Genomic DNA, 26,582 nt, shown 5'->3' with positions numbered 1-26,582 from the left:
GGCAAGAATACTGGAAAGCTTTGCCATGCCCTTCTCCAAGGGATTTTCCCAACCCACGGATAGGACCTGTGTCTGTCTCCCGCACTGGCAGGTGGGTTCGTTACAACTAGCGCCACCTGGGAAGCCCTCAGTACAGTGAGAAAGTGGAAGTCACTCAGTAGTGTCCGACTCTTTGCAACCCCATGGACTATACAGTCCATGAAATTCTCCAGGCCAGAATACTGGAGTGGGTAGCCTTTCCCTTCTCCAGGGGATCTTCCCAACCCAGGGATCAAAGCCAGGTCTCCTGCATTGCAGGCAGATTCTTTACCAGCTGAGCCACAAGGGAAGCCCAGTACAGTGAGAAGTTAAGGCAAAATAAGGTAAAATAACCTAAACAATAATCATCTCTGAGGCAAATCACCTTTTTTTTTTTTGCGTAATATAGTCTGCCATGACTCCAAGTTCTGTGTATATTTACATTTAGCTCAAACACAATTCTTTAAAAAACAGCCCATTCTCTCATTTGTTTCTAAAACAAAAACCATGACCTATTTCTTAGATACAATGTTTTTACTAAGATACTATACCATTCAAAAAAAATAAAATGATTTCTATAGAATATCTAAAAACCTAAGTAGGCTTTAACACCCAGCACTAGAGAAGATTGCTGGTAATCATTCTGTAACAGATACAGAAGTCTTATCACTATTTCTACAATGTTCTCTAGGTTCTCTCCTTTAGATTTCTGTCCCCATTTCATTTCCCTGGAGTCCAAACAAGGGCTTGGGACAGGAACAGAAACAAGAAATGTCCAGTTGCTTCAGAGGCCCCTCAGCTCCTGATTTCAACCTTGCAGGTAGACCCACGTTCCGCTGGTCCCTCCAACACACCCACTGCCGAGGACCCACAGGAGGTTCCTGATTTTGAAGCTTCAAAGTCAGTGTGCAGTTGACTAGGAACTTTAATAGGGTGCCCTTAGTTCTTTGAAACAGGCTGAAAATAGTCCAAAAGTTGTTCTTCCCAGTTCCTTAAACCAAGATGGACCCTCCCTGCATTTCACCTATGTCTAAATCCATTCAACAGATCCTAGCAGGCTGCATTTGAGGATACGGGTCAGAAATATCCAACTGTCTAAAATTCTTCTTTTCAATATGGAAGCCACTAGCCCATATGTGGCTATTAACATTTATATTAGTTAAAATTAAATAAAGTTAAAAATTCAGTTCCTTGGTTTCACCAGCCACTGTCTGAAGTGCTCAACAGTCTTTGTGGCTAGCAGTTACTATACTGGACATTTTTGCTGTTACAGAAAAATCTGTTAGACGTTGCTGGTCTAAATACATTTGTATGTGTGTTTGTTTTTAACTAAGTGAGTAGATACCTAAAACTAGAGGCTAATTTCATGATGATAGCAGGTGAAAAAAGAAATATGGTTGGTTTAGCATAGAAAATGCTTCTAGTTGAAGCAGAAAAAAATGGTAGATCTAGAAAATCAGATAAAATACTTGACTTATGATAATACCAATTCTTTGATTAAAACTGAATAGTAAACTATTTACTATCTACTGAAAATTTATAATGTTCAAAACCATAAAAAACAGAAAGAAGTAAAAATGATATAACCTTTACTCTTTGTAAATTAACATTCCTAAGGAGACAGGACACACGGACAGACAGAGGTTATTATTACTGTGAGCATGGTTTTTCAGAGTATGAAGTGGGAGATTTTGCAGCCTCTGCCTGATAAATAACACAGAGGTCAGAGGAAGGGAAAGCCCAGCCCTGGGGTTTATTGTAATTCATTTCTGCAAAATGTGTGAGGATATGAGCTCTTCTACACAGCAGGTATCTGAGCTCCTAACTGCAGCTCAAAAGGATTTAAAAAGTACCTCCAGTAACCACAAACACCAAAAACCACTATGACTGAGGAAATTATCTCAAGAGTCTCTACCATTTCAATGGTAACTTTATGAATTAGTAAATATTATAGGGAATCCTCAAAATTTTTACTTGTAAAATATTCCCTGAGTGCCAACTGATGGGAAAATTCTGTGTAGGTCCATCAGAAAGAGCACCTCCCCTCAGAGGCCACTGAAGTAAATGCCAATGACCGGGGTAGGGGGTCAGGTGTGGGGGGGGCTGTTTTCTATTTCAGCTGTAATAAAGTGGGCATATATGGTACATATGTAACAATATTTACTATGAGACTTGGCTGGTTAAATGCAGGAAATGAGAGATGACTGGAAGAAGGTAATAGGAATGACACAGAAGGTTATTCTAGACTGTAGAGGACAACACAGGAGACTCTCAGAAGGAAACTCATGTGTCGGTGTGGCTGACAGCCAAGTAGCAGACAGGGAACACGGATGGCTGTGCAAAGAGGCAGAGAAGGCACAGCCGAGCCAAAAGTTTGACTTTGAGGGTAATGGAATTAAGTCACTATTTTGACTTTATCAAACTCTGTGGAAATACTTACATTTTTTAATGAAGACTTTTTAATTGATTGGAAAAAGAGAGATTGAAGGTGAATAAACCATATGATGCAGCTCAGAGTAAATTATTTCTGAGATAACTTAAATTGGACCACAGTTTAGGCCACAGAGATGGAGTGAATGCCAGGTGCATTGGCTATAGAAGTTTATAAATCAATATAAAAAAGAGAGGGGCAAGTAAGTTAAAAAAAAAATACACAACAAAAACATAAACCAGTAATTAGAACTTTGGGTTTTAACTATATAGGAGCCACTATGTATAAGCATAAGTTTGTGATATTTTACCTTTATTGATTTCTAAAATCATAAATCAATCAAATGCTTGTTGTAGGAATTCAAACAATGTGTAAATAGAGTAATACAAAATAAGAAGGAAGTTTTTGCTCTTCTCCATTCCCAATATCTCCTAATCTAGTTCTTACAAGGAATTACTACCATTAAGAGGCGTATTTGTTTCTTTAAGATATTTTGGTATTTTGGCAAAATATGTATTATTAATATATATAGGATCATAATAATCCCACTGGTCACAATATGGATATCTTTTGAGTTTTCACCATGCTGTGATAGGTCATGATCCCTGAGGGACACTTTGGACAAATATTGTCCTAGTACAATTGTAGCAGCAGCAGCTGATTAAACATATTCATTCAACTGCCTTCTTCTAATTAAATAATATATTATATTGCAATTACCATCTGTAATATGGCATTAAGTTTTCTTTTTAAAATATCACTTAATTCGATTCAAGGCTAGCTAACCTGAGGTGAGACACAGTGCTTCTCAATTTATTTATTCTCCACATGTGAATTTTCTTTAACATAAGGTGACTTACGACACTTGTAAAGCTGCATTTACTTCCTTGAGTAGCTCGTTAGTCTTATTAAAATCTGCCCGCATGATATTTTTCTCTCTGAGGTGGTCTGCTGTCATGACATCCAGCTCTTTTTCAAGTCTCTTGTTTAAATCTTGTTCATGCAACCTGTTTAATTTATTTTTAGTTAAGAGAATGTTATTCTGAAGTCAAGCTTTCAAAACTTTCTATATTCTACCAGATTTGAAATGGTTTTTAGGTATAATATATAGAAAATTACAAAATCATTGGAAACAGTCTAAAGTACTTACTTTGCTCTCATCTTCTAGCTTGTTAAAGTTGTCTCCTTTAATGCTTTTTTAAATAACATTTTTAAAAGATTTTACTTATATATAATTTGAAAAGTTAGTAAATGTATATACATCATTCAGAATATAAACATTTCTTTTACAGTCAAATGATAACATAGTCAACAAAGTAAAAACTGGTCTTCAGTATCTTACTGGAAGGCTATCTAGTCATGAAAATAGGCATGTATTGTTAAATACCATTGCAATAGTCTTTCAGGTAACACTGAAAATTCCTTCTGCAGTAATTAATGGCATACCTCATCTGTTGGTTGGATTCACTTCGTATTCTGAGAATTTCTTTTCCCTTAAATTCCAATTCTTTGGTCAGGGCATTTATATTTTCATGAAGGTGCTGCACCTCCTTATCCAAGTCTGAGATGTGATGCTCTCTGTGTCTTACTTCATCCTGTAGATCTGTTATTCTGCACATGTGCTCCTTACTCTGGAAAATAAATAGTTCTGAAAAGTTTTCTACCTATTCACTTTCTCTGTTTAAGGGGAAGAAAATGACATACTGGAATGTCAAATGTAATAAATCTGACATTGCTTCAAAAGCAAACTGCTGAAACCAGGAAACCTCTATTCTCATATATATAAGGAAGTGTTTATATAGATTCAGTTTCAGTAATTTCAGGGCCACAGGGGACTCGAAAGACCATATAAACACATCTCCCTCATTTTACTGATTAAGAAAAGAATACCAAAGAGAGGATTTGTCCAAGAATGACTTATAATCAGTGGCATAGCTGAGATTAGAACACAGGGCTCTCATGTACTCAGAAAGTTATGTGGTCTTGATGTAAAATGCTGGTACCATTGTCCTTTCATTTAAAAAGGACCAGCCTCTAATGAAGGCCATCCCCAAACACATACATCCTGTTGCTTAGAAGACTTCATTTGCTTCATGCTGGTCAAGCAGTTATTTTGTCTGACAGATAAGCTCCCTTCCATCTTCCTAGAAGTCACTGCTTTTGGCAAATTCTGCAGACCTAGACATTGTCAATTCCAGCAGCAGTCTAGCTGAAGAGAAAAGAACTTACCTCCATGGTTATAAGGTAGTTCATTTAAAGCTTTCTAGTAATGAAGGAAAATTTGAGCTGATCATTTAACATATTTGAAGAACAAAGTGAAAGCCATTAGTAATAAACTGATAAAGAATGGCCTTCATTGTACTTTGCCTAGAAATCCATTTCATCCATATATTCAGTATACAAACTATCTAATTAAAGACAGTACTTATGAGAAAAATGTAAAGTGTGAACAGTAGCTGTGCTAGTGATATGGAAATACAAATTATCTTTATTCTTCCTGAGGACCTGCTACTTCTATGGCTGTGCTATTTGATATGGCTATTTATAGTCAAGTTTAAATTAACTGAAATCAATTAAATAAATTAATAAAAACTAATTAAAAAATCAGGTCCTTGGTTACACTAGACATGTCTGGCTAGTGACTACCTTAGGACAGATATATTAAAACAACAGGTCCCTCATCATGGCAAGTTCCACTGGACACTGCTGTTTTATAGTATTCTGTTTTTACTCTTTGTATTATTCACACTTCATTGCTTCACTCAAAATGCAAATAAAATTCAAAATATTCAATTGAAAGGTCATAAACTGACCATTATACTAAAGTCAAATTACCTATTTCTATTTAAAAATAACTCTTTAATATAGACAGTAAATAATTACTAGTGAAATATTAGTCATTACAAAATAATTTTCATAAAATTGTGAACATTTTCAAATCTGTTCACATTTAAGAAATCATCACAGAACCCAATGCTCTTTTACCTGTCTTCTGCTGATGTCTATGCTTCGCTCTAATTCCATTTTAGCAGCTGCCAATTCTTGATGATGATTATGCCTTAACAAATCAATTGCAGCTGCATGTTGCTGGTTTAGTTCAGAGCGTAAGGAAGCTGGAATCCAAGGGAAAAAAGGGATTTAGTGTATTCTAAAAATATTAGTATTTTAGATAAAATTTACAAAAATTACAAAGTATTTACAAAGTATTATTTTTTAAAATTAGGACATATATATTTCCATTAAAATATCATAGAATTGTGTATACCTCTTAGACTACTACAGACTATCATAAAGTATCAATTTAGAGGTTTATCTAGCTTTGATGAGGATAAGAAAATTTTCAGCTGCTCAAATGAATCAAGGTATTTCTGTATAAGCTTTCAGTTTGCAAGCAAAGTGCTAACAGAAAGGAAATTTTTAAAACTCTTCTCACTCACTAGTAGAATATAACATATATTTAGGAGGGAACTTCCCACCCAGGTAAGACTTCTTCCACAATATCCCTCAATGATGTTAAGCACTATCTGGTAAATGTTCCTGGTGATTTGGAAGTCATCATTTTAATCTGAATTTGAGATTATTTCATAAAAGCCACACATACCGAATGCCAGGTACTATACTAGGGGAGAATAAAATATAACCTTGTTTTTATAACTGCACAGGCTAGACAGAAAAACATCATGTCAAGGAGTTAAGTGGGGTATCAGAGATGAACACGGGTTATAATGAGAGTAGGGGGGATGTCAAGAACCCAGATTTCCTAGGAGAAGGAAACTGGGGATAGGATCACAAAGGAATTGTCACAGTAACACAGGCTAACATATGCAAAAGCAGAAAGAACCTGGTCTATCAGACAAACTATAAAAAGTTTGGTGTGGCAAGCGCCCAGAGAGCAAGTAGTCATATTGGAAAGACAATGGAGCCCAGTTCTGAGAAAGCTTTTTTTAATACAAATGCTTTCCATTGCATGTTTTGATTCACGGTCCTCAAACTAAGATATTGAAAATGTGTGGACCTATGCCATCTTCTGAAACATGATATTGACCTGAATATTTCTGGAAAAGTCACTGTTTTTATATTAATACTGAAGATATGAGTAAAATACAAATTAAAAATTTCAAAGCTAAAACATGAGATTTCAAAGAAATGCTATGCTTCTTAGAGAACAAATTTATGGTTACCAGAGGGAGGGATAGTTAGGGAGTTTGCGATGGACACGTACACACTGCTATATTTAAAATGAATAATGAATAAGGACCTACTGTATAGCACAGGAAACTGCTCAATATTATGCGGCAGCCTGGATGGGAAGGGGAGTTTGGGGGAGAATGGATACTTGTATATGTATGGCTGAATCCCTTTGTTCTCCACTTGAAACTATCACAATATTGTTATTTGGCTATACCCCAATATAAAATAAAAAGTTTGTTAAAAAAAAAAAAAGAAATGCTGTACTTGTAGCAAATCAATTTAGGCTCCTCCCAAGAGCCTCCTAAGTTTTTTCCCCTGGTGCTGGGCTGCTTCAGAACTTAAGGAAGGACACAAGAAATCAATGAAGGATTAAAGTCACATGGTGAGACTTGAGTTAAGCAAAAATTAACCCAACTGGAGTCTGGAGAATGGACCGTAGAAGAGAGATTAGCAAGAAGGCTGTGGCAATAATTCAGGTGAGAAATGGTACAACCGTGAATCAAGTGTGGCAGAAGGATGAAAGAAGAGGAAACAGATACAGAGAATATTTAAGAGGAGGAACTAACAGGATGTGGAGTGAAGAAAAAAGGTTGAAGGCACCTCCTAGATTCATAGTTTTAGCAACTCAGTTAACAGTGATACCATAAATTCAAGTGGAAACTTTAGAAATGGAAACATATTTTAGAAGTGAGGGAGATGGTGAGCTAATATTTTAAAACATAGAGTGTGAGTTAGAATATCTAACAGTCTAAAAAGTTGTAAAAGGTATAAATCTAATTCACAAGGCAAGTAGTTTGGTCTGCTAAATCACTTCAGTCGTGTCCGACTTTGTGCGACCCCATAGACGGCAGCCCACCAGGCTCCCCTGTCCCTGGGATTCTCCAGGCGAGAACACTGCAGTGGGCTGCCATTTCCTTCTCCATAGACCTTCTTGGTCTAGAAATACATATTTGGAGTCACAGCACAATAGATGGTCACTGAAGCCACAGATGGGTGTAAAAACAGAAATAATCAAATTGGAAAAGAAGATACACAAATGGTAAATGAGCATGTGGAAAAATCCTCAATACCATTAGCCATTAGGGAAATGCAAAGTAAAATTCACAATGAGATATCACTACACTCCTACCAGAATGGCTAAAATACAAAATAACACATCGAATGCTGGTGAGGATGTGAAGAAACTCGGTCACTCGTACCTTGCTGGTGGGGATGTTTAACAAACTAAACATATGATTATCGTATAACCAACTCCTGCCTAAATTTGCACAAAAACTCCTGCAACTCAACTCCTGCCTGAATTTGCACAAAACAAATGGATGTCCTTCAGTGGGTGAAGACAACAAATAAGAGAGGTTAATACTACGGGGACAACTACTGATACATGTAACAACCTGAATGAACCTGCAGAGAATTATGCTGAGTGGAAAAAAGCCAATATCGAAAGGTTATATATTGTACAATTCCATTTACAATGTTCTTAAAATGCCAACATTAAAGAAATGCAGAAGAGATGAATGGTTGCCAGAAGTTAAAGATGGGTGGGGGAGTAAAGTACATGTGGCTATATACAGGCAGTAGGGATTGCATGGTGATGGGAATGTTCTGTGTCTTCTGGGTCTGCATCAATGTCAACATCCTGGCTGTGACATGCACTTTAGTTTTGCAAATGTTACCTTTGGGGCAACTGGGTAAAGCATTCAGAGGATCTCTCCGTACTATTTCTTATGAAAGTGAAAGTGTTAGTCGCTCAGTTGTGTCCGACTCTTTGAAACCCAATGGACTATAGCACACCAGGCTCATCTGTCCATGGGATTCTCCAGGCAGGAATACTGGAGCAGGTTGCCATTTCCTTCTCGAGGGTATCTTCCCAACCCAGGGGTCAAACCCAGGTCTCCTGCACTGCAGGCAGATTCTTTACCATCTGAGCCATCAGGGAAGCCCACGTGTGAATATACAGCCTCATGTGAATCATCTCAGAAGAAAAGGTTTATGTGCGTGCTAAGATACTTCTGCTGTGTTTGACCCTTTGTGACCCTATGGACTGTGGCGTGCCAGGCTCCTCTGTCCATGGGATTCTTCAGGCAAGAATACTGGAGGGGGTTGTCCTGCTCTTCTCCAGGAGATCTTCCTGACCCAGGGATCAAACCTGTGGCTCCTATGGCTCCTGCCTTACAGCCAGATTCTTTACCACCGAGCCACTAGGGATGCCCACATGTGATTCTACAATTATCTCAAAATAAAAAGTTTAAGAAATCACAAGAAGTCCTTTTGTCAACAAAGACATATTTAAATCATGTTTCAGTGGACAAGGGTTCCAACACTTGGCCCATGTTTACCTCTCCTCAGGAAGAGGAGGGCGCTCTAACGACCTGGCCTACAAGTCCCAGCAGCAGCAGAGATGATGAATGGGTCAACGGGTTTTCCATTTGAGGCCCCAAATAGTCACAACTTTGGTCTTCTTTTTTCTCAATTCTTACTTTGAAAAGAAAATTTCACTGAAGCGTGACAAAGACACAAAAAACATTAGGAGAATTTGTTTTAAAAAAAAAAACAAGGAAAATAAAATGACAGGAATAAAAAGTTATTGAATGACATTCAGAGCAGATCAGATCAGTCGCTCAGTCGTGTCCGACCCTTTGTGACCCCATGAATCGCAGCACGCCAGGCCTCCCTGTCCATCACCAACTCCCGGAGTTCTGAGACTCACGTCCATCAAGTCAGTGATGCCATCCAGCCATCTCATCCTCTGTCGTCCCCTTCTCCTCCTGCCCCCAATCCCTCCCAGCATCAGAGTCTTTTCCAATGAGTCAACTCTTTGCATGAGGTGGCCAAAGTACTGGAGTTTCAGCTTTAGCATCAGTCCTTCCAAAGAAATCCCAGGGCCGATCTCCTTCAGAATGGACTGGTTGGATCTCCTTGCAGTCCAAGGGACTCTCAAGAGTCTTCTCCAACACCACAGTTCAAAAGCATCAATTCTTCGATGCTCAGCCTTCTTTACCGTCCAACTCTCACATCCATACATGACCACAAGAAAAACCATAGCCTTGACTAGACGAACCTTTGTTGGCAAAGTAATGTCTCTGCTTTTCAATATGCTATCTAGGTTGGTCATAACCTTCCTTCCAAGGAGTAAGCGTCTTTTAATTTCATGGCTGCAGTCACCATCTGTAGTGATTTTGGAGCCCAGAAAAATAAAGTCTGACACTGTTTCCACTGTTTCCCCATCTATTTCCCATGAAGTGGTGGGACTGGATGCCATGATCTTTGTTTTCTAAATGTTGAGCTTTAAGCCAACTTTTTCACTCTCCTCTTTCACTTTCATCAAGAGGCTTTTGAGTTCTTCTTCACTTTCTGCCATAAGAGTGGTGTCATTAAAAACAAACAAAAAACCCTTTAAATACATTTCAGTTTTTTTCCAAACTCAATTATCTTCTATAGAAAAGGTAATGATTTTAACACCTCAAAGATAAAAATCCTATTTAATATAACCTCTATAAATACCCATATAAAAAGTCAGACCAAAATATGACTTTCCCCATTGAAACAAAATCCTAAAGTGGGGGAAAAAAAAACCCAATATGATGATACAGCCTAAAGACATGTGGTTCCATGCTTTCTATTCCTTTCAGTCACTTGATAGTGGGGAAGTATGAATGTCACGGACTAACGCATTAGTCCCTTAATGACAAATGGAAGCCCCACTTTGTGTCGCTTACACAGCCAAAGTACAGAGAACGTTGAGGGAACCTCACTTTACCATGTGTGTTCTATCCATTCTACTCCGCCAACACTTGCTCCTTCATCCAGTAACTTCAAATATAATAGGAACAACACTCAGATAGTCATTCTGAGGTTTCAAAGATTAAGAGTACAGTTTTGTAATTTCTTACTGAATTTCAAGTTAGAAGGATGTAAAAATAAATATGATAGGAGTATAATCATTTCAAAATACCAAGCATAGCCTTTCCTTCATCTTCTAATTCAAACCGAAGTGTCTGAAGTTCCTGTTCCATTTCTATCCTGAAGCCCTCCATCGATTCTCTGTGTGCATCTTTTAATGATTGAAGCTCTGCAGAATGTTTCTGTTGTAAATGACTTTCAAGAGCCTAGAATGAGAGAAACATACTCAAATTATTATGCCAGACTACAGGAAGGGAAATGCAAACAAAATAGAAAAAATACTAAAACTCATTATTTAAGGAAAACAGATCTCTAATTCATTTCAAGAAAACTAGATATAAGATCATCACCAGAAAATAAACTAGTAGGTTCACTTCAGCAGCATAATCATCGTGAATCAGAGTCAATATATAGTGTTTGTATTGAGATACAGACCCTTTACCTAGGGCAGTTTCCAAATGAAGCTATTTTCTTAAACAGCTAAGGAGATGTAAACCACCAAAAATTAACAAATAATTCTTCTGTGTGCATAGACTTAGACTCAGCAAAGAGGTGGAGGAGGGCAGATCAGGAAAGATCTCCTGATTAGGAAGAGAGGAGGGCTTTTACAGCTCCAACCTTAAAAAGTGTTTGTAGCTTTTTCCTACAGTCATCCTTTCTTTGCTCCTGCATTTGTGAACAGAAGCAAAAGCTCTGAGAGGATGTAACTGGAAAACTGAAGACTTTCACGTGGTTAGTTTTAAAAGCCTAACCAGAGGAACAGACTATGTACATGTGGCCAAGATAAGGAGAAAATATATGGCCACAAAGCTTAGGGTACTTCAAGTGTAGAGACAGAACTGTGCCAGGAAGGGTTTTTCTTACTGTAATCTATAAAGGTTTCCGAGAAAGCGACCACATTGTAAGTAGGGCTGTGTTTCTTCAATCACTACTCTAAAATGCTTTTAAAAATTATTATTTGGCTACTTATATTCTTTCTGAAACATAAAGTACAGGTTCCTTTGAATATAGGTAAAATAAAGGACTTTGAGTACAGGCAACATGACTTAGGGTTAGCTTGGCTACCTAATGACAGACAATAAAATTGCCATTTCTGATTTCTTCTGAAAAATGATTATAGTTCTGAAAAGACTGTTTGTATAAAATTAAAGTATGATATGTAAGCTTATGTGTTATCGTAATTCACAAATGGAATCCAATGAATAGAGTATTTAGCAATGCTAAGGTTGAATTATTAACCAAAGGAACCCCCTTGATTTTTTTGGACAATATCAATAGACTAAACTTACTGTACAAGCAAATTAGTTGTTTTTAAGAGTATGACATTTTTCTTTTAACAATTTTTAAATAACATACCATTTCTTAAAATAGTGTCTATACCCAAATAAAGAATTAAAATGTGTATATGTAGTAACAGTATGGATGGTAAACATTATTATTAGTAACTTTTTCTATCACATCTTTATCTTAATTATCCATAAGGTCCTTAAATTGAGAAATACAGTGTTAAGAAATGAACTACACTAAAATTAATCACACTAAGGCTAAGTCCAACTAACATTTTAACACAGAACTAAATAATGGATATGGGGAGATTCTGGCATATAATGAAACCAATAATGTATCTTTTCTGAGTGATCACCATATAGTGATACAAACAGTATACAGGGAATTGTACTATTTTTAAATGTCTCCAATTTCATTTCATTGTGAGTTCTGTGCATAAGAAAAAGCATGAGGGGAAAAAATGGAGATAAAAACTTTAAATGCTTTAGGCACATGTATCTTTTGTAGATCTAGACTAAAAGAAAAAAATTAAAAGTTGGATGAAAGGCTAAGTTCAAGACCAGTATTAAGAGATTACAGTGATAACAGTAATGACTAAATTTATGTAATCACTGCTAACACATGACAAACCAGAGCTTTAGTCACATCATGACCTTGGCCTTTTCATGGGAAACAGAAATAACATATGTCTGCTACAGTGTACAGTTAAAGGGAAACTGAAAGTCCTTCAGTCCTGTCTGACTCTTTGCAACCCCATGGAATACTCCAGGCCCAGGATACTGGAGTGGGTAGCCTGTCCCTTTTCCAGGGGATCTTCCCAACCCAGGGATCGAACCTAGGTCTCCCACACTGCAGGTGGATTCTTTACCAGCTGAGCCACAAGGGAAGCCCGGGAATACTGGAGCGGGTAGCCTATCCCTTCTCCAGCAGATCTTCCCTACCCAGGAATCAAACCAGGGTCTCCTGAATTGCAGGCAGATTCTTTACCAACTGAGCTATCAGGGAAGCCCTACAGTGTACAATTAGTGTATGTGTTTAATCACTGTGACCCCTACAAGAAGTCATAGCCTAGAAAACACATTGAAATAAAGCAATACATACTTTTTTGGAGCAAAAAATAAATTCTTTAGAATCGTAAGGTTAACAGTGATCAGGCTGTTGGGTTACATTTGAACGTATGTCACCTAAAACTTACTCTTTGTTCCTTTTCCTTTTCTTCTTCCATGGTTTGAAATGCAAGGACATGTGCTTCTTTTAAAGATTTATGTCTCTGTTGATGCTGCTCCTCTAATTCTTCGAGCTCTTGTGTCAGTCGCTGTCGCTCCTGTGTAAACTGGGCTTGCAGTTGCTGCAGAGAGGTCTGAGACTGGGAAAGCTGCATCTCCAGATTCTGTTTCAGGAGGGAAATCTGCCACAGGAGGGCACACAAAGAGGAATAAATACAAGGACTATTTCACACAGTGCCTATTTAGGGGGAAAAGGCATTTTGAAGATATTAGCAACTGCAAAATAACTGCCTTAAAGTGCCCACTTAAAATGTCTTATAGTATATCCTAGATGGCTAATCTTAAGGTATTACCACTTTTATTCTGTTTTCAGTGCATGTGTGTTCAGTCGCTTTGGGTCGTGTCCGACCCTGCAACCTCACAGACTGTAGCCCTTCAGGCTCCTCTGTCCATGGGACTCTCTAGGCAAGAATACTGGAGTGGGATGCCATGCCCTCCTTCAGGGGATCTTCCAGACCCAGGGATTGAACCCGCATTTCCTGTGACTCTTGCATTGCAGGCAGATTCTTTACTGCTGAGCCACAGGACTGTTTAAGGCTGTGGGCTCTGAGTTAAAATCTTAGCTCTGCCACTTGCTTCGGTCAACACCTCACCAGGCCACGTGACAGAAAAGAGCATTTCTACACACAGTTTACTTGGAATAGTTCCTGCCATGTACAAAGATTAACTGCTCAATGAAAGCCAGCTAAAACTATTTGAGCATTAAAGAAGTACTCTTTAAACAGTTTATCAATTTAGAATTTAGAATTCTTGTGTAAAAAACATTTTTATTTTTGAATTTTGATTTAATTCAAAAGGATCTGCAGAACTTCAAGCTTTTTAAAAAACCACAAACCTCTCACAATCTTCTAGTTACAGCCTTGTAATAATGACAGGTACTTTTCTTTCACTATGGAGAACTTATTTGTTCCTTCTATTGAAAACATCACCCTTAATACATCCGCACTGCCTCTGTATGTTTTAAAATACATGCAGAAGTACATTAACCAAAAGAAGCACAAAATATGTATAAGCATCTGTATATATGTGTGTATGTGTTCACATATACATTTGTTGAAACCATTTTATTTGATCTGTTTCTCTTCTCATATAACAAAACTATAAACTTGAAACTAGATGACTCAATCATATTCTACAAGTCTGAGGTTAACGGGAACTTAAAAAAAACAGATAAAAAGTTGTCAAATATGTCCCATTAAATAATAAGATGCTGTGTTTATATGTAGATAAAAACTGTTTCTGTGGCCAAGAAAGCTAATGGAAAGAAAAGACTTTAAAGTGACTTTCTGTAAATAAGAAAAAACTTTCTTTTGGTTGATGGAAGGTAGACATAGGCTGCCTCACATGTCTTACCATGAAGGTACGTGAGAAAGAAAATGATAGGCTGAAGAATCACCAGCAATGTAAACTGAGAAAGAAAAATGAGAAAGAATGAACTGGAAGACAGGAGAGGGCAGAGGCCAGCAGCAGGAAACAGGCACAGACTATACCGAGCTTCAGGTAAGTGACAGCTGTCTGGAAGGGTTTGGGACAAGGGCAGGGTTATACACCAGGATTAGTAGAAAAGGTTACATGCCTTTGTGGGGAGGGTCAAGTACTGATGAGAAATGATACTACTGACACATGTTCAATCTGTTTTAACATATTTCCAGAGAAGTGACTTTACCTATTGAAAGTTACATGAATTCTACTCACTAACTTCCAAATAAGCTTAAGATTTCAGAGGTTATTTCCATGTTTAGAGTCATGGTGAACTGCAACACTCTGACCCCGGGCAACGCAACTCCATACACCTCTAAATGGCAGTAGCACTGACGATTTACAGCTCAAATAAACCCGCAAACGTAAAAACTGCAGGAGAAAGGCACAGCAACAGCTAAGCCTTCCTTGTGGGAGCTGGAGGGCCAAAACAAACCATGTCATGTGATTTCTCACCATTTTGTGCAAAGAAAATCAGGATGAAATGAATACTAAAGACAACCTCCAAAGAAAAAAAGAATCAAAAAAGGGTAAAAGGTAATCAAATGTGTGTTTGTGAACCCCAATGTGTAAAGTAGTAGAGTTAGCTGGTTCTTGAAATAGACAAGGCTCCTACCCACTCTCTTCCCAAGTTCAAGCCTAGTCCCAGACCCAGAATAGGGACCCATGTGACTGCCTTGTCCCTGGTGACAACCTACTAGAACATATATGAGAACATTAGGGAAAGACTATGTTCGTTACATAAAGAATAATGACTGATCCTATCAAAGCTATTATTAGGCCCCTGGCCAAGTGAGGACGAATTTACCCAGTGAACAAGCTCCTCACCAAGCCATCTGCCCTGGGATGCATCCAAGTCCACTCAAAGAAAAGTGGCATAGCGTTCTGATTTGTACACAGGCACCACACGGGCTAGTGGTGGCCCTGGATCCTGTCCTCCAATTAAGGGTGCATTTAGGTTAGTAAGAAGCCAATCAGTTCACAGCAGTGTAGCTTTTTTTTCCTAAACTATTTCAAAAGGTCACTGTATCAAAAAGAGCTCCCATATGTTAATTTGACTATAATTTGACTCACACTTGAACCAGTTAAAGATGAAATTTATAAAGAAGTACAACATTTAAAATTAATGAATACCACAATTTTGTTAACAGTTATACATTTAAAATCTAAGCACACTTTTTAAACCTCTCCAGCTTAATACTTTAAATATAATATACTTTACCTTGAAAGAACTCCAAAGTAATATTTTTAATTTTAGAATATATGATTAATCTTTATATTTAAGCAAATATAAAGAATATGCAAAAAGACATTATCATGCAATTTAGTCCTCAAGTATACTTAGTTTAGATACTTTATATTCTTAATTTTGAAAGCATATGAAAATAATATTAAGGCTATCTAAAAACCTTTGGATTCATGCTCAAAACAGTAACATTATTCGTAAGCAGGAAGCCTTTATCATGCAATGCAGCATCAAAACTTATTTTGCTCTTTTAAAAATTAAATTAGTAGATGGCATTAAATTGTCAGCCTTTATTCAGCATGAAAATTACATGGCACTTTAAAGACAGAAATAATGAGCAAAGCAATGTAAAATGAACTGTTTTATAGCTATAACTTAAACAGCAGAGTTTAGTACACTTTATGGAAATACATATTAATATAAAACTTCATTGATTTAAAATAAAACAAAGATAGACTTTGCATTAAATAGTCTGGGTAACTTACATCAATACTCTCATTACAGTATTACAGAAAGGCATTTGTTGAATAAATGAGAAGCAGTACTAGTTGCTTCAAATTATTTTCAAATTATGAAATATATGGTGTAAGTTTCTACACGTTTGTTGTAATTTTAAACCTTAAAGCTTTTTATTTTGCTGATTTTAAATGAACCAAAGAGAATATTTTAGAAAAAATTTTCATCCTAATTAAAAAATTCCCACCACAGCAGTTTATATATGAATTAAATAATATGTTCTACTAATCAAGAGGCACTTTGCAAATACTTTGCAGATACTTTGCAAATAATTTTAAAAGCCAAACTTCACTGACAGTAATTGCTACCTTGTGATCTCTACCACTTAAAATACTATCTTTTTGAAAATAAGGCTGTACAAATTTCAAAAAGACAAAATTAAAGACATATAGATACATTTTTCTGAAGAAGGGAAAGCTTTACCTCTTTCCAACAGGGCGGTTTCACAAAGATTCTGTACCTCTGCAATGGTGTTTGTGGAAATCCCTCAAAATAGAAACTGAAATATCAAATCTGAGGTACTGGATACGATAGGATGTCAACATGAGATACGTCATTCACTATGTACGTCCTACTTACAACCTTTGGTTTTTTATGCACTCTAGTTTTCTTTACCCCTAACAGAAATCTTACTATAGAAATGAAAGAATACAGAAAATATACAAATAGCTTATCCTCAGAACAAAGAATATCCTGAGATAGCAAATGTAATCTGTGGTTCTCAAACCTGGCTATATATCGGAATCATCTCTGTAGATTCTAATAAATGTATTTGCCCAGCCACTGACCCTTGGCTATTCTGATTAAATAGGTCTGGAATTGAGCAAAGACCACCTAACATAATTTCTAACTACCAAAGTAATGTGTTCGTTGTGAAAAAAAAACTTCTTTAATAAAGGAGTTTATAAAATGAAAGGGAAAGTATGCTTCCTTCCCTTTCCTCACCAAATCCCAATCCCTAAGGTTAATCAATTCTAACATTTTGGTATCCCCCAAGACTCTTTTTTTTTTTTTTGCATTTGCATTTGTCTATATTTATTTACAAATGACAAATAACAGTCTGGAAGAAAGTGCACCAAATTGTTAACAGTGTTTTATTTTAGGCATGTGTCTCCCAAGACTCTTATGACTTCTCTCTCTCTTAATGTCCTGTTTTCTTTTGCTTTTTTTAAACTATGTTATGTGTAAACAGGTGGATGGATGACTTTCATCATGTAGAGTGTACATCTGGCATGATATGACAAAAATTACTTGGGGGCCCCAGGGCACACCTCAAGAGACCAGAGCTTAATGTCCAAAGTAGTTGAAACAGAGACCCATGGGGCTGCTGTTGGAACAAACATTCCCTATGTCTTAAACAGAGAAATAAACATCAACTTCCTTCATGAAACCATGAGGGTATCAAGATCCTTAGGTGTCGCTATCGTTTTTCAAACACTCAACAATATGTAGCTCCCTTCAAGCTGAGTATACTCATGGATTTACATAATGATGGTTAATGATTTCTCTACTAGGGAGACGAACAAGTTTGGTTTTAGAGGTTTGCTTTTCCTTTCATGGGGTCATTTCTAGGGTATACAATCCATGATGTGTAGGAATGCCCCCATTCTTTTCAATGACTACAGATAATGCAAATGGCAGGCACTGTTTCTTCTTTCCCAAATGCCCATGTCCCCCTTTTTCTTTCTTCACAACGAGTTGAACTCATGAGTTTGTTCAGGAACTGAATGAAAATCCCGATCTTCAAGAAGGCAGGCCCCTCTCCCAGCACCAAGGAGTGATTTACGACTGGGATAAGAAAGTCACAGTAACCTAACTCTAAGGTTGTATCATCCCATCTTAGTTAATAAGCTAAAAGGAAGTATGTGGAGAATTTGGAGGAGGTGGAGAGATTTTATTTCCTGATTAAAAAACTGCTTAACGGAGAGTCTCCTGTGTTAGCACAGTTGTTCAAGAACATGAAAGGTGGAGCTGTAGCAGCCAAGTTGCAACCATGACATGACAAACTTGAGGTCCAAAGGCTAACATATTGAACATGGCAAAGGAGGAGAACACAAAGCACCTGGGCACCTCATTAAGTATCTTGACAGCATGAGCCACTGTTAACTGGGTGTTCTGCTGCTTAAAGCCAAATTCATCCTAGTAGACACCATTCAAAGTATAAATACACTATAATTACTTTAATCCTTCCTGATGAAAATTCAGATCATCTCACCTGATTTTGCTATTACAAATGTTGTACCAAAACACCCCAAAATAAATGGCCTAAACACATACTCATGTGAGTCTATCAGAAGGCTGAATCACTCTTTTTGAAGTTTCACAGATGACTTTAATGCAGTCATAGCTGAGAACCACTGCTCTGGAGTTCATAAAACTAAGACTCTGGCTGCTTCTTTAATGAGAATCGTAAGGCAACAACCAGATAAGTCTTTGAAGCCCTGGTCTTTTACTTGTCCTCTGCTCTCAGTTCATTTTATGCGATCAAGGAGGAAAACAAACTATCTTCTTCAAGTAATATTACCTACGGCCTTTTCTCCTATAGTTTTGGTCAATTTATCATGATACTGGTGAACAATTTATCTAGTGATTCTGTGTGTTTTTGAAAAAGGCTGTCATATAAATTATGATTTTTTAAAAATGACTTGCTTTCCAGGGTAGAGGCTTCATGTGAGAGGGTTCATTCATTTTTGTGAAAACAAGAAAAATGAGTAAGAAAAAGCAATTTGAAAAATAGGATGTTTAAGTACAATTTAATTTTTCAATAAATTACAGGTACGGAGTTGTGGATTGTGTTGAGCCAGAATACTTGTTAATTTTGACAAGAAAGGTCAACATACTACTATGACTACGACTACGACGACATCACTTCAGTAGTGTCCGACTCTGTGCGACCCCAGAGACGGCAGCCCACCAGGCTCCTCTGTCCATGGGATTCTCCAGGCAAGAACACTGGAGTGGGTTGCCATTTCCTTCTCCAATGCATGAAAGTGAAAAGTGAAAGTGAAGTCACTCAGTCGTGTCCGACTCTTAGCGGCCCCATGGACTATAGCCTACCATTTTTTAATTTGCTGACCTCTGCCCTAGGAGATCAAGAAAAATGTTAAAAGATGCTTACCTCTCTGCTAACTTATCTTAAAGAACAAGTTGGGCACGAGTTCGATGTGAAAATAAATCTCATTTTTCTCTTCACATGAAAAGAAAAAAATTTTAATTATCGTTTAAACGCAATATTAGTTTGAAGCTTAGTATCTGAATTTTTGAGTATGTATAAGTAAAAGAATAGCATTGCCAATTCTTTGGAAAGGGATTTACTCCATTTTGCTTTAAATCTTTTAATAATTGTAACACTAAAATGTAAAATACATTCTGAATCTATGAACCTGCACAACTATCTGATACTCTGAAGAAGTCAATTGATTCTACTCTTTTAAAAAACAAACTAACAAAAGAAGAAATACATTTACATTTATTTCCATTTTTTATTAGAGTCAACAAGTTGACAGTTTTTCAAAATATTACTATAGCTATCAACGCAAATATTAAAATAATGAATTTTATATCTGAGAAGTAAAATCTTGCTTGGCTTTAAAATAAAATGCATGCTTATCAATACCGTGTGTGATAGGCGTGTGCACACACGCAATAAAACGCATGCTTATCAATACCGTGTGTGATAGGCGTGTGCACACACGCAAACGAAAGGCTGAAGGCTAGAAGCTTTGCCACCCATATACAACATATCTTACCCAGGCCAAAAAGTGTATTTTTTAATATCACAAGTCAAAGCTTTCAAGCGGTGATGATGTTGATGCAAAACCAAAAGTGCAACATGCCCTGTGTACAAAGTGTAAGTGCCGCTCACTTACATTGTTGATAGATTTATGCAAAGCTTCCCCCAGAGAGTGCCGCTATGAAAAGATCACAGGAATAAAGGGAAACATTCAGAAATCGACTAAGTGAAAGAAAGAGGGACAAAAAGGAAGAGTAAGACATAGAACGTTAATTATAATATGCTCCAGAAACAAGTAAGTTGAAAACAGTTCAGAAAAAGAAATCAGACAAAAAGAACTTTTTATGACACGCAGTCTACATTATCTGTAGTCCTTTAAAACAGTGTCTGAGGCTTACGGGCTTGCAGACTTACCTCTGGAAGACACCAAAGGACAGTACAGGTAAACCAGAGGTCAGTTTAAAAGACCGTGGTTACTGAAGCGCCTGGAAGGAATATTACCGTTCTAAATTCCTTCCAGAAATCTATAATATAATGCCTCAAAGCATTCCACTCAGCACTGGAGTAGGTTCTAGAAGGATTTCTCTTGTGAGAAATGAGCAGATGAGAACTGAAACACTCACTTCACTGACTACATAATTTGAGGGCTAAAAATAAATATGAGATAATCACTGAAAATGTAAAGATTGAATAATAATCTGGTTTAGTGTAAAAGTTCAGGGGAAAGGAAGAAACGATGCCTTTGTATCTTTTCAACCCTATTTCCTAGACTGTATTTGATAAAATTATATATGACCTGCGTTCATTTTTTAGCTCACTGAAATGCTGAGTGATAAACCACTAGAAAAACATGCTCTCCCTCCCCTAAATATGGGGAAAATGTGATTTAATTTTCAATTGCCTCATTTTTTGCCTTCCAAGGATACAAAGTAGTTATTTTAAATTTATATTACTAATATAGGAAAGTTCCTGCAAAGTGGCTTTTACTGTGGACATTAATCAAATTTTCAGATGGAATATAATTATCTTTTCCCCCATAATGTGAATATTCCTTAATGTTTACAAACTAAAGATAGCTTTTATTTGGTAAACAATTATTTACTAATACCCTAAGACTAATTTAGGTTATAGTTCACAGAGCTGAAAAAAATAAGAAAAATTATTAACTTTCTGTTTGATCATTCTATAACTTCACAGTTTAAGCTCTCATACTTTGAATTTTATTTTATTCTTTCTTCTACTCATAATATTCTTTATATACTAATGAGATAGTTCTCCAGAGTTCACAAAGTTTATGAAAATCCAAGGGTTTTTTTAGTTTTTTTTTTTTAACCTCTTTATATTTCACTGAACTGATATCCTCGTACTAGAAGTTAATCTAAAATGAACGTCATTTACTTATGAAATAATTTTTTCATTCTTTAAAGTATCATCAGACAAAAAAAGTATGTATGTTATTTAGGATTCCTGAACTAACTGATAAATTAGACCAATATTACAGATCAGAGGTTCTTCAATAGGAATTCTAGATCTTCTGTGAGAGAACTATATTTGAACATCTGGAATCTAAACTCATATGGTCACTACCTCTGTCCTCATATTGCTGAGGGCTATGGAAATATCTAAACCAAAAGTCCTGGTCCACAAGCTGTGAGCTGGGGTGACTTACAGCACAGACCTGGCAACAGCAATTAGAAGAGGCACGGCAGTGGTGATGGGTCACAATACCCTTACTGGTGAGCACATAAATGAAGTAACATTGTTTTGTTTAAAGAGTTATTAGAGTACTGTTATATTCTAGGAAGTACAGAGTGATACAGAGAACTGAACAGCATACTGAACAAACATACATACATAAATTAAAAAGTAAGAAAAAGTTCATGATAAATAGGATTTTAAAAGGTTGATGTGATAAGGAAGTGACTAGAGGTGATATTGCGTTGATGGTAAAAAAAGATCTTTGGAAAAAAGTGTCATTTAAACTTAGTGAAGAAGTCAGCCACAAAATGAGATAATTGGGGGGAAAGAGTGAACAGGCAGAAGGATTAGCTCAAAGACCCTAAGGTGTTAGTGAGCTGGAATGACTGGGTGTGTGGGGCGGGGTGTGTCAGGCTGAAGTGAAATAGGACATATCTGTTGTTTAGTTGCTAAGTCATATCTGACACTTTACGACTTCATGGACTGTAACCCACCAGGCTCCACTGTCCATGGGATTTCCCAGGCAAGAATACTGGAGTGGGTTGCCATTGCCTTCTCCTGGGGATCTTCCCAAGCCAGGGATCGAACCTGAGTCTCCTGCATTGTAGGCAGATTCTTTACTGCTGCGCCACCAGGGACTAAAGAGCCTTAATTCACTGGGGACCCCTGAAAGAATTTTAAGCAGGAAGATGGCACGATCTGATTTACATCATAAAAGATTACTTCAAGTTTGTGAGGGGAAAAGTGAAATTGTGGGAGCTAAACAGAAGGCTATTATATGGTGGCTTGGATTAGTATTTGCTAAGAGAGACAGAAGCAGGTGGAACTGGGATTTGTTTCGGAGATAGAATAAACAGGATTGAGATTACATGAGAGATCAGAAAAGAGAGAAAGCAAGGATGACTCTTCAGTTTTTGTTCTGAGCAAAAAGTGCAAGGAAGTGAAGATGATGGGATAGGGATTGAGAATCAATACTTTTGAGCCATACATGCTAAGTCTGAGATGTCTATTAGATAATCAAGTGACTGAGTTTGGGTGAAGACAACAGCTGGAGATTTAACTTGGATTTAACTGGAAGTCACTGAACTATACAGACTGGGCTTCCTTGGAAGCTGAGGGCAAAGAATCCGCCTGCCAATGCAGGAGACACAGGAGACCTGGGTTCGATCCTTGGGTCGGGAAGATCCCCTGGCGGAGGAAATGGCTACCCACTCCAGTAGTCTTGCCTGGTGAATCCCCATGGAGAGAGGAGCCTCGAGGGCTGCAGTCCATGGGGTCACAAAGAGTTGGACATGACTGAGCAACTGAGCATGCATGACCTATAGATGGTATTTAAAACACAAAATGGGCTGAGATTCCCCCCAGTAAAAGTTTGAGAGAATACTGGATGAACTAAAAATCTATATGCAAATGTATTGTTTGGCAAGTATTCTACAAGTATTCTACATACCATTCAGGTATGACCTAAATCAAATCCCTTATGATTATACAGTGGAAGTGAGAAATAGATTTAAGGGCCTAGATCTGATAGATAGAGTGCCTGATGAACTATGGAATGAGGTTTGTGACATTGTACAGGAGACAGGGATCAAGACCATTCCCATAGAAAAGAAATGCAAAAAAGCAAAATGGCTGTCTGGGGAGGCCTTACAAATAGCTGTGAAAAGAAGAGAAGCAAAAAGCAAAGGAGAAAAGGAAATATATAAACATCTGAATGCAGAGTTCCCAAGAATAGCAAGGAGAGATAAGAAAGCCTTCCTCAATGATCAATGCAAAGAAATAGAGGAAAACAACAGAATGGGAAAGACTAGGGATCTCTTCAAGAAAATCAGAGATACCAAAGGAACATTTCATGCAAAGATGAGCTCGATAAAGGACAGAAATGGTATGGACCTAACAGAAGCAGAAGATATTAAGAAGAGGTGGCAAGAATACACAGAAGAACTGTACAAAAAAGATCTTCATGACCCAGATAATCATGATGGTGTGATCACTGACCTAGAGCCAGACATCCTGGAATGTGAAGTCAAGTGGGCCTTAGAAAGCATCACTACAAAGCTAGTGGAGGTGATGGAATTCCAGTTGAGCTATTCCAAATCCTGAAAGATGATGCTGTGAAAGTGCTGCACTCGATATGCCAGCAAATTTGGAAAACTCAGCAGTGGCCACAGGGCCGGAAAAGGTCAGTTTTCATTCCAATCCCAAAGAAAGGCAATGCCAAAGAATGCTCAAACTACCACATAATTGCACTCATCTCACATGCTAGTAAAGTAATGCTCAAAATTCTCCAAGCCAGGCTTCAGCAATATGTGAACTGTGAACTTCCTGATGTTCAAGCTGGTTTTAGAAAAGGCAGAGGAGCCAGAGATCAAATTGCCAACATCCGCTGGATCATCGAAAAAGCAAGAGAGTTCCAGAAAAACATCTATTTCGGCTTCATTGACTATGCCAAAGCCTTTGACTGTGTGGATCACAATCAACTGTGGAAAATTCTTCAAGAGATGGGAATACCAGACCACCAGATCTGCCTCTTGAGAAATCTGTATACAGGTCAGGAAGCAACAGTTAGAACAGGACATGGAACAACAGACTGGTTCCAAACAGGAAAAGGAGTTCGTCAAGGCTGTATATTGTCACCCCGTTTATTTAACTTATATGCAGAGTACATCATGAGGAATGCTGGACTGGAAGAAACACAAACTGGAATCAAGATTGCCTGGAGAAATATCAATAACCTCAGATATGCAGATGACACCACCCTTATGGCAGAAAGTGAAGAGGAACTCAAAAGGCTCTTGATGAAAGTGAAAGTGGAGAGTGAAAAAGTTGGCTTAAAGCTCAACATTCAGAAAACGAAGATCATGGCATCCGGTCCCACCACTTCATGGAAAGTAGATGGGGAAACAGTGGAAACAGTGTCAGACTTTATTTTTCTGGGCTCCAAAATCACTACAGATGGTGACTGCAGCCATGAAATTAAAAGATGCTTACTCCTTGGAAGGAAAGTTATGACCAACCTAGATAGCATATTGAAAAGCAGAGACATTACTTTGCCAACAAAGGTTTGTCTAGTCAAGGCTATGATTTTTCCTGTGGTCATGTATGGATGTGAGAGTTGGACTGTGAAGAAGGCTGAGCGCTGAAGAATTGATGCTTTTGAACTGTGGTGTTGGAGAAGACTCTTCAGAGTTCCTTGGACTGCAAGGAGATCGAACCAGTCTATTATGAAGGAGATCGGCCCTGGGATTTGTTTGGAAGGACTGATGCTAAAGCTGAAACTACAGTACTTTGGCCACCTCATGCGAAGAGTTAACTCATTGGAAAAGACTCTGATGCTGGGAGGGATTGGGGGCAGGAGGAGAAGGGGACGACAGAGGATGAGATGGCTGGATGGCATCACTGACTTGATGGACGTGAGTCTGAGTGAACTCCGGGAGTTGGTGATGGACAGGGAGGCCTGGAGTGCTGCGATTCATGGGGTCGCAAAGAGTTGGACATGACTGAGCGACTGATCTGATCTGATCTACATGAGCAAGATCCATGTTAAGAAACATTAATGCTATATTAAGTCAATTTCCTTTAAAGCATCTTCAGCTACTTGTTAGTTTTTGAGATGACTGAAGAGGGCCTTAAGAGGTCCTCTTCAGCTCATTAGAGCACTTGGATATTTCAGCACAGAAGGCTTACTAAGGTCTTTCAGGATTTCTGGTCTTAATGGATGAATATAATCAGACTTTCAGCCATTAAAAGTAAGGAAGAAAAACTGAAAATAACTGAAAAAGTTGCTGCACTTAATGAGAAGTTTACAGCTTTGTACATAAGAAAACTATGCTCTTAGGAGTAATCTCATTGTTCTAATCCTCAGTTTATTCATTTAGAAAATAGCACAAGGTTTTTATTGATAGATGTTTGCAGTTTACAAACGTACTGGTATATAAATATTGAAATCCACTGAATTCCAGGGCTTCCCAGGTGGTACTAGTGGTAAAGAACCTGCCTACTAATGCAGGAGACATAAGAGATGGGTAGGGTAGATCAATCCCTGGGTAGGGAAGATCCCCTGGAGGAGGGTATGGGAACCCACACCAGTATTCTTGCCTGGAGAATCGCCATGGACAGAGAAGCCTGGTGGGGTATGGTCCACAGGATGGAAGAGACTTAGCATGCACACACTGAATGACAGCTTTTAGAGGACAAGGGCTTGTTCACATTTTGCATCCAAAGTGCCAAACTTAGTACCTGGCAAAGAGTTAAATGGTCAATAAATGTTTACTAAAAGACTAAATGAATGACATGGACTTTTATTACTGAGTTAGTTTTTACTACTCTCTACCTTTTCCCCTTCCCCACAGAAGCATAAGAAGTCATGAGAAACTCTTAGATAACAAAAAGAAGTTATTTAGAAAAAACAGATATCTTGCAGAAATCCTGTTGACAGAAGCCAGCAGAATCTAAGACTGAGAAATGTACTCCCTCAGAGAAGTGAACTAATGAGTATACTAAATATCTGTATTAATCTGAACAAAGGCTGCCAAGAGGGAAGCAATATACACTGCACGGCACCTATCTTGTCCTACGCTGGTCTATTCTCTGTACTGCAGTCAGAGTTTTCAAACTTTAATGTTTGAATGTGTTAGATTCATCAAACCTTGCTTAAAATCTTTCAGTGGCTCGTCATGCCACTTTAGATAAAATCTCCACAAGGCAAACAAGAACCCATGTTATCTGACCCTGCTGCCTACCTCCCCCCTCTTCCTAGCTCTCTTTTCCCCAGAATATAGGTATTTGGGGGCT

General features: G+C 37.7%; 1 protein-coding gene across 10 annotated transcripts in view; it reads right to left on the bottom strand.

Moving 5' to 3' along the window:
• Positions 1–26,582, bottom strand: part of FAM184A (family with sequence similarity 184 member A) — a 122,157-nt gene that overhangs the window by 11,291 nt on the left and 84,284 nt on the right. For 5 of the 10 annotated variants that reach the window (XR_011568416.1, XM_070795896.1, XM_070795899.1 and 2 more), the window contains exons 10-15: positions 20,227–20,268; positions 13,026–13,238; positions 10,596–10,749; positions 5,435–5,562; positions 3,896–4,080; positions 3,310–3,456 (exon numbers count right to left, since the gene is read on the bottom strand). Coding sequence is in view for 9 of the 10 variants with exons in the window: in XM_070795896.1 (XP_070651997.1) it covers positions 3,310–3,456; positions 3,896–4,080; positions 5,435–5,562; positions 10,596–10,749; positions 13,026–13,238; positions 20,227–20,268 (869 nt within the window). In the remaining variant the exon portion in view is untranslated. The remainder of the gene's footprint in view (positions 1–3,309; positions 3,457–3,895; positions 4,081–5,434; positions 5,563–10,595; positions 10,750–13,025; positions 13,239–20,226; positions 20,269–26,582) is intronic. The other 5 variants (XM_070795897.1, XM_019967143.2, XM_070795900.1 and 2 more) reach the window with 3 other exon arrangements.

This window comes from Bos indicus, chromosome 9 (assembly GCF_029378745.1).
Source record: "Bos indicus isolate NIAB-ARS_2022 breed Sahiwal x Tharparkar chromosome 9, NIAB-ARS_B.indTharparkar_mat_pri_1.0, whole genome shotgun sequence".
In the NCBI taxonomy this organism is placed as follows: domain Eukaryota; kingdom Metazoa; phylum Chordata; class Mammalia; order Artiodactyla; family Bovidae; genus Bos; species Bos indicus.
This window is presented reverse-complemented; position numbering and strand designations above follow the sequence as displayed.